Raw genomic sequence first — 16,044 nt, forward strand, 5'->3', positions numbered from 1 at the left:
TGCAGTGCTTCTGCTGAGCAGGGAGGTTCTCTCTTCCACCTCCCTGTTCACGTTCTGAGCTAGCATGAGTCCACGTAATGCGGGGGGGGGGGGGGGGGGGGGGGCGTTTTTTGTTTTTGTTTTTTTGAGACAAGGCACAGATTGGGGCATGGCGCGTGTTAAACCTATGGGAAAAACGTTGGGTTAGGGTTTTTGGTTAGGGTTAGGGTTAGGGTTGGGGTTAGGGTTTGATGGTTAGGGTTAGGACTAGGATTAGGTTTAGGGATAGGGTCCCCAATAGATTTTTAGGGTCCCCAATCTGCGCCGTCTAAAAAAAAACACGCGGGGTGGGGGGGGGGGGGGCTAGCATAATGATTGCGTAATGTATCTATGGTATCTGAACAACTCTAAAAGGAAAGCAAATCTTCTAATCATTCTTTTTTTTTTCAATTTGATGTTGTAGGCCTATGTATAGATCTAGTCTAAACCACGCAATTTCTTTTGGAATTATCGACGCCCTTTATAACCACCGGCCACGGAGAGTATAGATTCATGGTACGTTTTGTCATAGTGATATTGTTTTCCGATTTCCCCAGGTTGTTTTGGGTTTTTGTTTTTGCTTCTTTTTTTTTTGTCAAAGCCTTGATCTTTGATTTTTGAACTTTAAACTTATCTCTTTCGTTCCCTTCAGGAGTATGAAAAATTTAACATTACAATATTGTACAACATGAAACAATCACAAAATAGCAGTTTTGAAAACTCATCATTTATGAAGTGAACAAATATGCAAAGAGGTAAAAAGTAAAAACACTTCTTTAAAAAAATTATGAACTAGACTTCTGTAATTTCACTTAACAAACTTAGCAAGTTTGAACAGCACCTTTTTATTTTTAGTATTAAATAACTCGTTTATTTTCAGAGGACTGTATTTGGCCTAATTCATACGTATAATTTCTTTGAAATATAAACTTTCCTTTCCTCGGAAAATAATTCGCACTGGAACACAATGAAACTCATCACCATTATTAAACTAACACTATACAAGGTATACACTCTGCTTGGCCTTGCTAATCCTCCATATCGCCCACTTACATTGGGGAAATGATGACTCCCGCAGCGAAACTGTATTTTATGCATAGCATTCGCTCGTAAATGTGACAATGATAATTACAGTATATTCATACCAATCTAATTGGTTGAAGTAGCACAACTTTATAGGCCTATTGCTATTATCATCTTATTTTTCCCCTTTAAATGTGTAAATCACTTACTTTTTGAGTTTCAAGATAAACAACAGATCCGCCGTAAGCGAATCAGAAACTTCATCATAGTATGTATAGGCCTACTTTATACTATTAGCGCAATAGGTCTAATGATATAAAGAGAAGGTTTTTTGAAAACCTTTCTCTCTCTCTCTCTCTTTGCGTTGAAGGATTTTTTTTTTTTTTTTTTTGCTTGTTAGCTGATGATGAAACCCGGAAGTGAACCCCCCCCCCCCCCACACACACACACTTTTGAAAAAGCGGCGCCGGTCATGCTCATGTGAACAAAAGGAGAGATTCTATCACCCTAGAGATGCTATTTGCCAATAGGGCCACCTCCCTAGTGTCAAGTTTAATGAAAGTCTACTACCTATACAAAGAAGTTTTTTAAGATTATGAAAATGGTTATCTTGACAAGCATTCCCCCTCCCTCCCAAAACTAAGGGAGAGTCTGAGGTGAATTATAGAGTGTCCCCAATTTCAACACTTGCATGGACAGGAATGTCTATAGAGACTTTTTATGCTGAATATAACCCGGAGGAGGATACTTCACTGCGAAAAGAAGGCCAACCAGGCATGCTTTGTAACAAAACGGGCACAGTAAGCACATTCGGGGGAATCGGGAAAATACCAAAAATTAAGCTGCACGCCCATATTTTGGAATTTTTCGGGGGTTTGAAAATAACCCTATTCGGGGACCCCATTTCAAGATTGTTGGGGGAAGATTTTGAAAACTACCCCTAATTAAAAATATTTGCATGAAAATTCCTGTACGGCCTCCTATTTCAACGATTTTCCGGGATTTTTCCCCCGAATGGGTTAAACGTAAATATAATATAGGCCTAAGGGAACGCGCATCTCATGCGGTACAGGGACCACCTGAGTGATGGGGGGGGGGGGGGGGCTATTGTTTCCTTTGCTCCTCGCTACCGCACTGGCTTCCTCATTACTTCTCACAATAGTCATTACCTGCGAAATTCTCCTTCATACTTTTTATTATCATGGCCTGGACCCTTCATATCTTTCTGAACTCCTTCCTGAATATAATCCTGTCCGGGTTTTGAGATCTTACTCGGTCTCATTCTTACAAACAATTATTATGGTCAATGTTCATTCTCTAATGCAGCTTCATATCTTTGAAACAATCTTCCCATTCGATCAAATTCGAAATGGTAACACACCTTTTTGTGGTTTATTGATTTTATGTAATTGCAAAGCAAGGAATGCTTATATTTTTTTTTCTATCTCTCCTTCGAGATCTTCTTTCTCAAGCTTCCTTGTAATTTGCGGTAAATATAGAAAATATTACTATCATTAATTCCAGGATGCCGTTTGCACATTTCACGGCGTCAGTATTGCCACTGGTGCAATCTTAGAAATTCACACATTTCCGGTCGAAATTGAACGTTTGCACATTATCACGGCGTCGTGTTTTTACATTTACCGCTGGTGCAATTTTAGAGTTTGCATACATGTATTTCACAGCGAGACGTTTGCACAATTACCTAGCTGTTGTTTTCACATTTCTTGTTTTTTGCATATTTCCCGGCTCAAGCTCGATCACAGCACCCCCACCCACGCCCCAAGCAGCATAACTTCATTTTCCTTATGATAGATCAGGACATGGAGCTACAAACGACCTTCGTTTGTAGCTCCGATGATCAGGGGAAGGTGGAAAAGAAATGCTAAAAATAGCGCTGCGTGCGCTTCTACACTCTTTGGGCAGCATCTCGTCAAGGAGTACTAATGTATATTGCACTTATCAATTAGCTTACGAGTACCCTAGGCCGTTGCAGGCCTTGTGGTGTCGCAAAGGACCTTTGCTTGTCAAATGCAAAAAGGTCATGAATGACGCACAGGTACCGGACAGCAAAACATCGTACTTAGTAGCTGTCATGTCCGCTACGCGAAACCTGGGATTTCGACTACACTACACTGGTTGGTTGCTGCGTGTTAACAGTAATTATTTGCGTGATCGCGTCGATTTATATAATCACATTTCCTTATTATCTTTGAGTGAAGTTTAAATTAAGTATGGGTCGTCTGGACGGAAAAGTTGCAGTTGTTACTGCAGCTGCTCAAGGCATCGGGAGAGCTACCGCAGAGGTAAGGCGCCTTGTCTTCTATACACCTGCTGCATGCTTCTGCTCACTCCACGCACCAGGTCATGACATGTGGGATACATGGATACAATTAGGGAGGTGGCCAATGCACAAAGTACGCGTCCCGCGATCAGCAACCCCGCCCACTTCTTCCCACATAGAGGTTGGGTTTCCCTTTTTATCATAGCCACCTCCCTGCTTTTATAGTAAAAATTGGCATTCAGTTTAAAAATACACTTTGGGAAATTGCAATGAAAGGTATTTGTGAACTTTGGCATTTTAAAAGATGAATATAAACAGGAATATACTAGCAGTACCCAATCCAACCTCCTTGCCCTTGCCTTGGACTTGGTGTGAGGGGACTCAGTTTATTAGAGGGCTAAAAAGCACATTTTCTGGGGTCTTTTATTTGCTCATAGTAGTCCAGTCATAGTAGCAAGATGGGATTACTTCGAGATTGGGGGCAGGAGGTAGGCAAAAGGTCAAGGGAAGTACTGTATATATACAGGCACACATGTTTCTAGCCCGACCAGACGCTGTGCGAAGCACTTCGCACAGCCACAGCGACTGGGCTGTGTATAGTTAAAGGACAAGTTCACCGTCATAAACATAAGGATTGAGAGAATGCAGCAATATTAGTAGAACACATCAGTGAAAGTTTGAGGAAAATTGGACAATTGATGCAAAAGTTATGAATTTTTAAAATTTTTGTGTTGGAACCGTGGATGAGGAGACTACTATATCTTGTAAGTCATATGCGTACAACAGTATAAAGAAAATATAAAGAAAATTCAACATATTTTCACTTTTTTCGCATAATAAAAGAGCACTTGACTTGCCTCTTTCTAAGGGCAAGGGGAATAATATTACCCATAACATATGTCGGAAACGAGTCAAGGGAATGTGTACTTTTTTCAAAAGATAAATTTTCCTCAAACTTTCAATGATGTGTTCTACTAATATTGCTACATTCTCTCAATCCTTATGTTTATGAAGGTGAACTTGTCCTTTACTCGCTTTAGCATGTTTCATACTATAGCCTGTAGGCCTAGGCCTACCGGTCTGTATGACCTCCTTGATTTCAGGGGCTTTAACCCATTGTGGATGGGCTGATTTTGCTACAGCATGCATTTCCCATAGACCCTTGCCCGAATATACTCGGGACTTGTCCTCAACGGGTTAACTTCTTACAGACTTAAAGAAAGGGAAATGACACCCAAATATTTATTCTAAACATTTCATATTGGGCTGAGTGAATACAGAAAATTAGAACACATGAATGAAGTTTGAGGAAAATCAAGCAATCTCTTCAAAAGCTAGAAATTTATAAAGTTTCGGTAAGCCTCATACAATTGCTGGATACGAAAATGGGAAAGTACTGGAAATTATTTGTCATGGCATATTTTTCCTCTTGTTACTGAGAGTAGTATATAGGCTATTAGGCCCCTGCCTTATAAAAGAGGTAAGCCAAATGCTCAGATTTCATTATGCTGGAAAATGAAATCGATATATTATTTGTTGAATTCTCTTTATATATGTCAGTATATTGCTTTCTGTTAAATATCTTGAATTGTTAGCTTAGTCTTCTTATCCAGCAAACTTCTGAATGGATTTTCTGGTCTTCCTCAAACTTTACTGCAATGTGTCATACTAATATTTTTACGTTCGTTCAATCCACGTAATACCATTAGTTGGTTTCATTCCCCTTTAAAACAGCATTATATTCCAGGATAATTGCTCATAGCAAGTTGAGGCTTAAATGTCAAAATAGTTAGAAGTGCAAGGACAAAAGGGGGCACAGCGCAGAAGTAGTGAAAAAGTCAGTGTATATGATACACATACAGGCATATGTGTCATCAATACAACCTCAATCCTTGGTTTCAGGGGACTTTAATCCTAACGGCCTTAATGCAGCATATCTTCTGGGGTCTTCACTGATAATAGCAATTTGCAATAATAGAGTATCTTAGGACTGCAATGATGAGATTACTGGAAAACGGGAAGATAGCGAAAGCACTGACTGACATAATATCTATAGAGAAATATATGTCACACATACAACCATGACACAAAATTTCTTGAATCTTTACTCTCACAAGGTCTGATTGTGTGGTGACAAATAAATGCATTAATGGAGGGGAAGAATAATGATCAAGTGGAGCATATACTGGCATAATCATAATCCAAATAAAAAAATATCCATGTAAGCAAACATGAAACTCGGTACCATCATTGTAATTGGAATTGTATGTTTTTGTATAATCTTTCCATTTTTTGAACTCATAGGGACATTATCACTTTGTGTTATACGCTATATAGGCACTGTCAGTTATTATTATTATTATTATGATTATTGCATGTATATGTCATGTATATAAGTTACATCCTATTTTGTTTTCGGGGAAACATCTAACAAACAAAAATTATGATTATCTTTCTCCTCAAGCCCTTCATTTCAAAACCATACTTTTGCTTTATAGGCATTAAATTGATTGAGGATTGAAATGATAAGTGGCAATGTTCACTATCAGCTGATGGATATAGAACAACTTGGGCGTACAATATACTCAGTAGTTATACCCCCGCCAAACGAAGTTTGAAGGGGGTATATAGGAATCAGCGGACGGTCGGTCGGGCAGTCGGGCGGTCGGTCGGGCGGGCGGTCGGGCGGGCGGTCGGGCGGTCAGTCCGTTGCAAATCTTGCGTCGCGAACTACTTCCTCAGTTTTCAACCGATTCCCATAAAACTTGGCACAGATGTGTGCCTTGGGTTGTAGATGTGCAAGACGTATTTTTTGACAGTACCCAAAAGTATGTTGCCATGGTAACGGCATATTATGGGCAAAAATGGGTACAAATCTTGCGTCGCGAACTACTTCCTCAGTTTTCGACCGATTCCCATAAAACTTAGCACAGATGTGTGCCTTGGGTTGTAGATGTGCAAGACGTATTTTTTGACAGTACCCAAAAGTATGTTGCCATGGTAACGGCATATTATGGGCAAAAATGGGTACAAATCTTGCGTCGCGAACTACTTCCTCAGTTTTCAACCGATTCCCATAAAACTTGGCACAGATGTGTGCCTTGGGTTGTAGATGTGCAAGACATATTTTTTGACAGTACCCAAAAGTACGTTGCCATGGTAATGGCATATTATGGGCAAAAATGGGTACAAATCTTGCGTCGCGAACTCCCACAGTTTTTGATCAATTTTTATGAAATTAGGTACAGATGTTCATCTGAATATGTTAATGTGCAAGACACATATTTCCGCAGTGGCAAAAAGTGCATTGCCATGGTAACGGCATGTTATTGGTAAAATATAGGGCAAAATGCTTCATGGCAAAACTGCTTCATCAGTGTTCTTCCAATTCTCATGGAATTCATATTGAATGTTTGTCTTAGGATATAGGTCAGCATGACACATTTCTTGACAGTAACAAAAAGTATGTTGCCATGGTAACAGCTCACATATTATGAGCCAAAATGATGGAAAATTTTGTGTTGCAAACTACTTCCTCAGTTTTTGCCCAATTTCCATGAAACTTGGTACAGATGTGTGCCTTTGGTTGTAGATGTGCAAGACGCATTTTTCAACAGTACCCGAAAGTACGTTGCCATGGTAACGGCATATTAATGGCAGAAGATCAAGGAAAGATCTTGCGGATTTAACTACTTCCTCAGTTTTTTGACCAAAGCTTATCAAATGTTGTTTTGACCAAAGCTTATGAAATGTTGTTTGGCGGGGGTATAACCAGTCGCTGTAGCGACATTTCTAGTTTATCTTGTCACAATAAGTAACGTGTTGACCAGGGCCCCATTTCACAAAAGATGTTAGGATAGCAACTCTTGCTGAAATGGCAACTTCTTAACAGCCAATCAGGTAAGCTGGATTCTTGTTACATGACAATTGCCATTCCAGCAAGAGTTGCTATCATATTTACAAACTTTTTTTTATGAAATAGGGCCCAGAAATCTGCATTGTACATCCTGCAAAGTGAGCTGGAAAGAAAATAAATCGAAAATATTTTGTGCACGCTTCTTGTTTATTGTGCAGGTATTTGCCAGAGAAGGTGCTTCTGTGTATGCCACAGATATCAACCTTGAGAAACTGAATGAACTCAAAGACACTGCAGGTAACTACCCATATAGATCTTTTCATTTCATTCTCAACAAGAGAATTATATCTCCAAGTTAATAGATGATGGGGATATGACGGGAGATATAAATGCCTGAATATATAATATGTCAGGAAGGGTTCTTGGGCAATTACACCCTGGCCAATTACCCTAGACCCTTCCCCTGACCGTAACCCTAATCCTAATTCTGAACCTAATCCTAACCCTAACCCAAACTCTAACCCTGACCCTAAACCCTAATCCTGAATCTAATCCTAACCCTAACCCAAACTCTAACCCTGACCCTAAACCCTAATCCTGAACCTAATCCTAACCCTAACCGAAACTCTGACCAGTGTTGCATTTAACCCTAAAAGGGCCGGGGGGGGGGGCGGAATCCGCCCCCCCCCCTCGACGTTTCGCGCTATAATTCTGTAACGCGAGAAGGCCTCATCGCGAGGCTTCTTGACTTTCTTCGTTCAAGTCTCGCGCAACTTTTGAGACCAAATTTGCAACGTCCGCGCATACTTTTGCGAAGCCACGCCCATTTTTGTAACGGAATGTCGCTCCAAAACGGGCACAATTTTGTGATTTTGTGTACATTTCCTATGGAAAACAGTGCTCTGTCATGAAAGGCATAAAAACCTGATTATTTTTACAATTAATCACTTTCATTGATTAATTTTGTGCTAATTATGGTAGAAAAGTGGTCAGTGACAATTTCCAATGAAAAAACAAAGAATAAACAAAAGTTGAAAAACAAAGAAATACATAAGAAATTCTGAAAACAATAAAATACATAAGAAATGAAATGAGTTTTGGAAGTTTTTGTGATGTATAATTGTTGAATATGCTAAAACAGATTTACAGATCAAAAATTAGACTCCCAATGCTTTTAATTAAGCTAAAATATCACCTTGAGCTTAATTTGCATAATTAATTAATTAAAATTAGAAATTGATTGTTTCAAAAAATCTTATGACACAATCTTGTAGATTATGACGCGGGTCTCACGCATGCAAAATTTCATCGCGATCGCACCACTGATGGCCGAGATCTCGGGGGGGGGGGGGGGGGGGGCGGAATCCCTCCCCCCCCCCCCCCCCCCCCGGTCTGAGCATAGCCAAAAAAGCCCGGCCCCTTTAGGGTTAAAGGGGATGGCTAGTAACTGATCAGTGGGAATGCTTGGGGATGATTGTTCCAATCTTTGTGGGATTCATTTAAGAGTAAATTATATATCTATTGTTGTGTGAAAATTACTTGCTTCAGAATGGTCTCATATTCAAGTAATGTGCAGTTTAAATTATATATCTATTGTTGTGTGAAAATTACTTGCTTCAGAATGGTCTCATATTCAAGTAATGTGCAGTTTAAGGCCCCTTCACTGTACAGGAATGCTAACCTCGAAACATTTAACTGCACATTACTTGAATATGAGACCATTCTGAAGCAAATAATTTTCACTAACAATAGATAATGTACTCTTAAATGAATCCCACAAGGGTTGGAACAGTCAACCTCCAGCATTCCCACTGATTCCCACTGATCAGTTACTAGTCATTCCCTTTAATATCCAACAAGAATGTCTTTGTTCCCATCTTCAGATTATGACCCATTACAGTCTCTTCTCTCTTTCTTTTGTGTGTGCTTATGTGTGCATTTAAGGCATTACTGTGGGTAAACTAGATGTCACAAATAAGGAGGATGTAGCGGCCTATGTTGCTGGGTTACCAGCTAAGATTGATGTGCTCTTCAACTGTGCTGGGTAAATATGAATGAATCCTGTTGTTGGTGTTGTTGCTTACAGTACTAATGGTACACTATTAGTGCTGTACTGTATTTGAATGGTGAGTCCAGGCATCTAATGAAGAGTCTTCTCAATAACATACAACTTACAAGCATCAACACCCCTCTGAAAGATTGGATGATCCCCAGATGTAAGTAATTTTATAAATGCATTTTGTGTTCTCCTCTTGGGCGATTCATTTATGTCATAGGACCAGTATGTTATAAACACTCAAAACCAGCAGAAGTTCATACAAAGTTAAAGAAAAAAGTATTGTTGAGGTAAACACATAAAAAAAAACTTGTTTTGTTTTCCCACTCTCTTATTGTAACATAAAAAAAAAAAATAGTTTCATTTGAGCTGCAAGATTATTTACAGTTCTTTTTTTTTCTATAATAGTATACCATAGAATACAAGAATTAACTGCACATGTAATAATTTTGGCAGAATTTTAGCAGGAATGAACCTTTGCACATTGTTATTGTACAAGGAGAATATTAGGTAAATTACATTTCAATTTGCCAGTGCTCCACCTTGGTGAAGAATTACACAATATATATGTTTTGCTTCAAGATGCTGCAAGTGGCATTCCAAAGCTCCAGATCATGGCTAGAATTTTTCAGACTTTAGTCCTGAGATTTTCTTATACATGTATACTTGAGGATTGCAGACACCAGAAATTTTCTTGTCACATTTCTACTTCCATGCAGTTTTGTCTTTCATGGTACAGTCCTGGACACAGAGGAGAAAGACTTTGACTTTTCCATGAACTTGAACGTGAAAGCCATGTTTTTCATGACCAAGGCCATCTTACCAAAGGTGTGATATCCTTTTCATGAGCACATTGCATTGAATAATAGTAATAATAATAATACAATGTATATTGATTTTATATACATGTAGCGCATTTCAGACTTGTTAAGAATTTCAATGCACTTTACATGTTGTTATTATCCAGGTCACTGGATACATTTGTTACAATGAATACTGTATACTCATTGCAAATTTTGTTTCGTTGATACTTTTTGTGTGTGTGATTTCTGAATTTATAATGAATCATTATCAGAAGTGTGAGGTGTCGGCAAAATTACTAAAGATGGGAGTATTGGACTTAGGCAAGACAGAGAGTGAACATCATTGATTTAGGAAATTTCATGTGTGCCTTGTATACTTTGTATACTGTACAGTTCTGTTTGAGGTGAGGATTTAGCTTTTAACATTTTGCGAGATATTCAGAAACCACTCTATGAGATGTCAAAGATCATGCAATTCTAAGGGGTATCAAAAGTTTATTTGATGAAAATCAGTTTCGAAATGGCCGAGATATCCAAAAACAAGGTGAAACAAAGAGATCCTAATAAAAGGTGTGGCCTGTCGCCTTTTATTATTATCACTTTTTCGGATATCTCAGCCATTTGAAAACCAAATTTCATCAAATAAACGTTGAATCCTTCTTAAAATTACATGCTCTTTCATATTCCATAAGAGGTTTCTCTTTATCTCACTTAGGAATGTTATAAACCCGAATCCCCACCTCAACCAGTACTGTACAGTCCCTTTATGTCAATGCATCATGAGATTTTAGTGGATTATTAGATTGTTTGGTCTTTGTATATTGTAGTTATTTTTCATACCAATGGTTACACATATAGCATAAAACCATGATACAAAAATGGGGGTTCTCATATAGTGTTACTGAAGACATAAAGAATGACGTACTTGTGATTCTTACTATAACTTTCATTTCACAGATGCTAGAACAGAAGAGTGGAAGTATCATAAACATGTCCTCGGTAGCATCCAGCATAAAAGGTACACTACTCATATTTTTTTTTTTTAATGATTTTGATTGCAACTCTATGTTGTTGGTTTTGTTTGTTTGTTTTTGTGTGTGTGTGTCTCTTTACAGTCAAAATAAATGTTTTAATCATGTTCTAGTGTTGTAACTATTGCTTACATCTGCTTTTAGAAAAATTTCTAGAAAAATAATTGTTTTGAAGTGACTATTCAGTGCTTGCTGTACTTTTGAAGGACTATCTTCCTGTGCTAAGTTCACCAAAACAACTTTGTTTTTTTTGTATGTTCTTGGGACATTTTCTGCATTCATGTCTAGGCAATTTCATTGTTAGGGCATGGGCCAAGACACCCAAATTTAAATTTCCTTTTCAAAACTTTATCTTACCTATCTGTTAACTGTCTGCAAGGTTTCACTTCAACAAATGTGGAACAATAGCTTTTCCAGTCACTGAGCAAGTGTCAACATTAAAGATAACAACTTGGATTACTAGTATTCTCAACAGGGTCTTCAAAGGGCAAAGTCTTTCCCACAGCACAATAGTTGGGTAACGTCCATGATTAACATGTACACTAAGTTTGCATAGAAGGAATATGATCATTGTTTGAGAGCATGAATATCATATGATCACAAATATGATAAGGTGAACAAACATATTATTTGCATGTTAATACATTGGAGTGAAATGTCACTCATTTTTAAAGATTTGTGCAATGCAATTCCATTGAACCCATAATTAGTACAGTAACCAAATGTTACTGTATTGCCCTTAATGAAGTAGATCATACATGCAAAAGTCACATGCTGTATCCATGTGTCTAATGTACATGTACACTGCATAAGCATTACATATTGGCTGCTGAGCTTCTTAGCAGTGGAAAGATTGGTAAGCACTTCAACTGTGTCTGTAATCCTTAAGATTTTACACACCATGTGCAACGTCAGTTGAGTACCCATTAGTTTACAAAATGAAATGTCTTCATATTCAAGTTTCAACATATTTTAACTCTACTTTTCAATTGTGTAGTACACCAGTGTATTTACACATCCGCTGAGTAGAATGAAGTCAAAATATTTCACATATTAAAGTGTGCATTGTCTCAAAGTGCATTTTCAAATGTGGAGCAAAATTACTATGTGGAAGAACAATGCTTCCTCCATATTATCTGTGTTTATCATATTATAAATTCTTCAAAATTCATGTAATAGGTGCAGTCAACAGATGTGTGTATGGCACAACTAAAGCTGCAGTGATTGGCTTTACCAAAGGAGTGGCAGCAGACTATGTCAGCAAGGGCATCCGATGTAACTGTATCTGCCCCGGAACTATCGACACCCCATCACTCAGGCAGAGAATGGCTGACACGGGAGACATGGAACAAGTGTGTTCAGTTCACATACAATAGTGTTCATTTGATATTTGCTGGTAGCATAGGGGATGTCTATGTTGTAACCTGAGGTACAGTACTGGTAGGATCATTCGGCATGTTCAGTTTGACACGAGTGTATTACTCGTGTCATGCAGTGAGATGCCTTTTACAAGCATATGTGACTGTGCCTCACAAAACCAATAAAAGTCACCAGACATTGACTTTTAGTTTACTTAAGGGCAGATTCTGAAAGAGCAGATTGTAAGCTTTAAAGTGATACATAGCTCAATTCAAATGGACTCTACGAACCTATGAAAATATTCGAAAGAAAGCATACAGTCTGGAAAAGTGTGTATTGAACAAGAGGCTCTGAAGTATAATTATGTTCAATTTAAGCATGTACAATCTTCCCAAGCCATGCTTGCCTTGCAATGAAAGGGACAAAAAACAGGATGTAGAACACTAATAGCAGCAAAAATGAAGCGATTACTAGATAACGCTGAAATTTCGCATGCTCTATGAACATTTTCTATTCATGACTAATACCAACTTTCAAAGCAAAATTATCATCTCTTCAAAAGTTATTAAAGTTGAAAGTGAGGAGTGTGTTAAGGATTTTTGTAAGAAATGAAAAGGGGCCTCAAAGACATTGTTACCTAATCACACTTTTCTACTAAAAAGGTGTTCTAGAAAAACTACTAAAAATACTCTTTCCAGATAGATCATTGGCTCAAAAGAGCTTGCATTTGAATGCTTGTATTATAATAAGATGCAATTGTGATGCCTCTAAACTCTTATGAAGGTTACCTAGTCACCTTGAGTCCTCGCCCCATTTCTGTCTACATGTACTTGCTTTATATTTCTTTCTCTCTTTTTTTTTTTCACACCATCTTTTTGTTTTTCACTTGTAGTGCTTTTGGCTCCTATGAACTGTTACCAGTAATTCTGTAGGATAAACAGTGAACTGAGCATGTGATGTTCTTTGCCTGCTTATGTGGATATTGTGTGTGCCATATATTTGTCAGGTGGTGAATGCAGCGTACTTGTTGCATGTATAAAGAAATCAAGCAAATTGGCTGTTTATATTGGGCATGTTGTAATAGATGTTAGTATTATAGAAATAAATATGTTTCAAGAAACGCTCTTAGTTATGAAATCTCATTGTTTTGGTGTTTGTTATAAGCGATTCATCAAGATATACATGTGTAATAATGAAGGAAAAACATTCCTGTTACCTTACAGGCCATGAAGTCATTTCTTGCACGTCAGCCTGGCGGGCGTCTTGGCAGTGCGACGGAAGTTTCTAATGTTGCAGTATTTCTAGCTTCTGATGAGGTGAGGAAACTTTATCCAATATCTGTTACAGTTACAGCCATCCATCTGTCATGGTTAGCCCAATCACTCACATTGCTTTATGCAAAGAAATTTGTATCTGAATAACTTCAATCTAATAAATGAATCAATTTACCCTTAGAGATGGTGTAATTTTCCTTTGTTTTCTAGGACCATTTTGAAATTTAGTGCAACTGCTGCATATCACCCTGAAATTAGGATTTTGTTGTTTGTAAGCTTATTCTTACACAATTTATTTTCTGCCAAGATAAGAAAGGTCTTTATCACCAAAAGAATGTCATAAACTGTATTTGAAAGTACAGTATTGCTAGAATCAGCAGAGATATTACTATATGTATATGCATGCCATTGACCTGTAACCATTCTAAGTGTTGCATCTTGCAGAATTTTAATGTTCAAACAAACTTTTAGAGATGCCTCTTTCAAATCAGATTTCATCAGCATTGATGTAATTTCTTGATGGTAATATGGCAGAAATAGTCTGTATTCTTTGCAGTTTCCTTTGGCAATCAAAGCCATCTTTTTTTTCTCTCTCTTTTTTTTTCAGGCAAGTTTCATCACAGGCTGTGAAATGAAAGTGGATGGAGGATGGTCAATCTGAGCGGATACTGCAGCTAGTGATCCCACCCTTCTGTGACTGTACACTCAGATATATTGACATTTCAAATTTAGAAATGCATTTTGTGCATTTGGATTATGGTACAGTTCTTATACTGATTAACATTCCTCTGTGGCAATTGCTGTGAAATTGAAGTGCCTTTGGTAAAATGTGAAATTCTCTTTAGCAATTGTAAGTTGAGTCTTCAGCAATAGACTTCATTGATGATACATATACATGTAAGATCTTGAATTCCTGCCAGTACTTTGGTTTATCAAAATGTCGTTATAACCATGTTAATTTGATCAAGAGTGTCCTGTATTGGGTATGTGAATCTTTTGGAACTGCTAAAGAACGTGTTTGTAAAGGTGTTTCAAAAAACAATCCATGCTAAATGAGTTCTGTTTAGTAGAAAGCAAATTTTAAGGATGTTTCTCCAATACATATATTTCTCACATCACGTCGGGCTGATCATGTTCCAGGAGTCAGTTTTTGGTTAACCATGAAATCTATTATGTGATGATACATGATTAAAGTGTACCAATACCCTGAGTATTATAATTGCTATACTTGTAGAATGTACTTGAGACATGCCCTCTGCAAAATATAATTTTTTTTTGGTCTCTCCTATTCTAATTTATTGGGGTGTAAATGTAAATCTTAAAAAGTATACAAAACAAAAACAACTTGAAATAGACTAGTCAGTGACCCGATCCTTTCAACTGAACAATCGCGCTATACATATGTGACCCGCTGCAACAAAAGGATCCTAAAGTCGCTGAACCGAGAAAATCGAGTTTGAAGTCACATCAAAAGTGGTCAAAACAATCTGATTTCTGTTTTTGGCATAATTTTGTGGCCTAATGTTTTGTTTATCATCTGCCGAAATTTCGAAGCTAAATGATCAAAGGAAAGGCAAGAAACCAGCGTTTTTCTGGGCCATGGTTTTCCGACTTTCAAAGTAACAGAAAGATGTCCAAAGATTTGGATTTAGTGCCGCAGCTAGACTCCTCCCTTAGCAACGAGGGAGTGATCTTAATGGTCAGCGCGTGGCATCCTGATTACTGATTGGTCGTACATAGACCGCTGGCGCTCTGCTTGAATAAACATCGCTAGGAGCGTGCCTTTTATTGTCAAGCGGTGAAAAGTGTCTCGCCTCCCCTTGTCAGAAAGAAAATTTTGAAGGCGCTTTTCTCAAAACTCTGATTTCCTCAACCACTTGACATGCGTTAGTAAGATCATTGATATCTCCGCAACCGAGTACTTTTATGAGTTGTGCTATATATGAAATGAAAGTAGAAGAGTAAGGGAATAATGTCATGCCATTTTCCGAAAATTGTCCTCCCCCGACTTTCGAATCCTTTTGTTGTAGCGGGTCACATATTTTTTTTTTTCCAAACATGTCTTGAACAGTAGTTTTGTGCAATGCATGTGCATCATCAGCTTGACCGACCAACATGGAATCTTGCTATTATTCGTAAAAACGTACACGTATACACGCCAATGTAGCTAGGATGCACACACATCAGTACCGGTGCTTATGGAGAACTTAAACGCACAGAGCACAAGTGCCAAATTGTTATAGAGATATGATCTGATTTTTCGAAATATGTATACTTTCAGGGGCTATCACAGGTGAATTATGGCTGTCTTTTGTGTATTCTAGCTGAACATAATTTGAT

The 16,044-nt window shown here is 37.9% G+C and overlaps 1 protein-coding gene across 1 annotated transcript; it reads left to right on the forward strand.

Moving 5' to 3' along the window:
- The first annotated feature begins 3,214 nt into the window (after positions 1-3,214).
- LOC140242542 (dehydrogenase/reductase SDR family member 6-like) lies at positions 3,215-15,540 on the forward strand. Its single transcript, XM_072322282.1, has 8 exons — positions 3,215-3,347; positions 7,400-7,478; positions 9,126-9,225; positions 9,957-10,065; positions 10,998-11,058; positions 12,251-12,423; positions 13,654-13,746; positions 14,312-15,540. The coding sequence occupies exons 1-8, from the start codon at positions 3,276-3,278 to the stop codon at positions 14,363-14,365; spliced, it is 741 nt and encodes a 246-aa protein (XP_072178383.1). The 5' UTR covers positions 3,215-3,275; the 3' UTR covers positions 14,366-15,540.
- Positions 15,541-16,044: the final 504 nt, after the last annotated feature.

This window comes from Diadema setosum, chromosome 19 (assembly GCF_964275005.1).
Source record: "Diadema setosum chromosome 19, eeDiaSeto1, whole genome shotgun sequence".
Taxonomy (NCBI): Eukaryota; Metazoa; Echinodermata; class Echinoidea; order Diadematoida; family Diadematidae; genus Diadema; species Diadema setosum.

Excerpts from the sequence above, each read along its gene's own strand:
- LOC140242542 (XM_072322282.1), top strand. The coding sequence starts at position 3,276 with ATGGGTCGTCTGGACGGAAAAGTTGCAGTTGTTACTGCAGCTGCTCAA. Across the intron at positions 10,066-10,997 it reads CCAAGGCCATCTTACCAAAG|ATGCTAGAACAGAAGAGTGG; the intron begins GTGTGATATCCT and ends TTCATTTCACAG. Across the intron at positions 11,059-12,250 it reads GGTAGCATCCAGCATAAAAG|GTGCAGTCAACAGATGTGTG; the intron begins GTACACTACTCA and ends TTCATGTAATAG.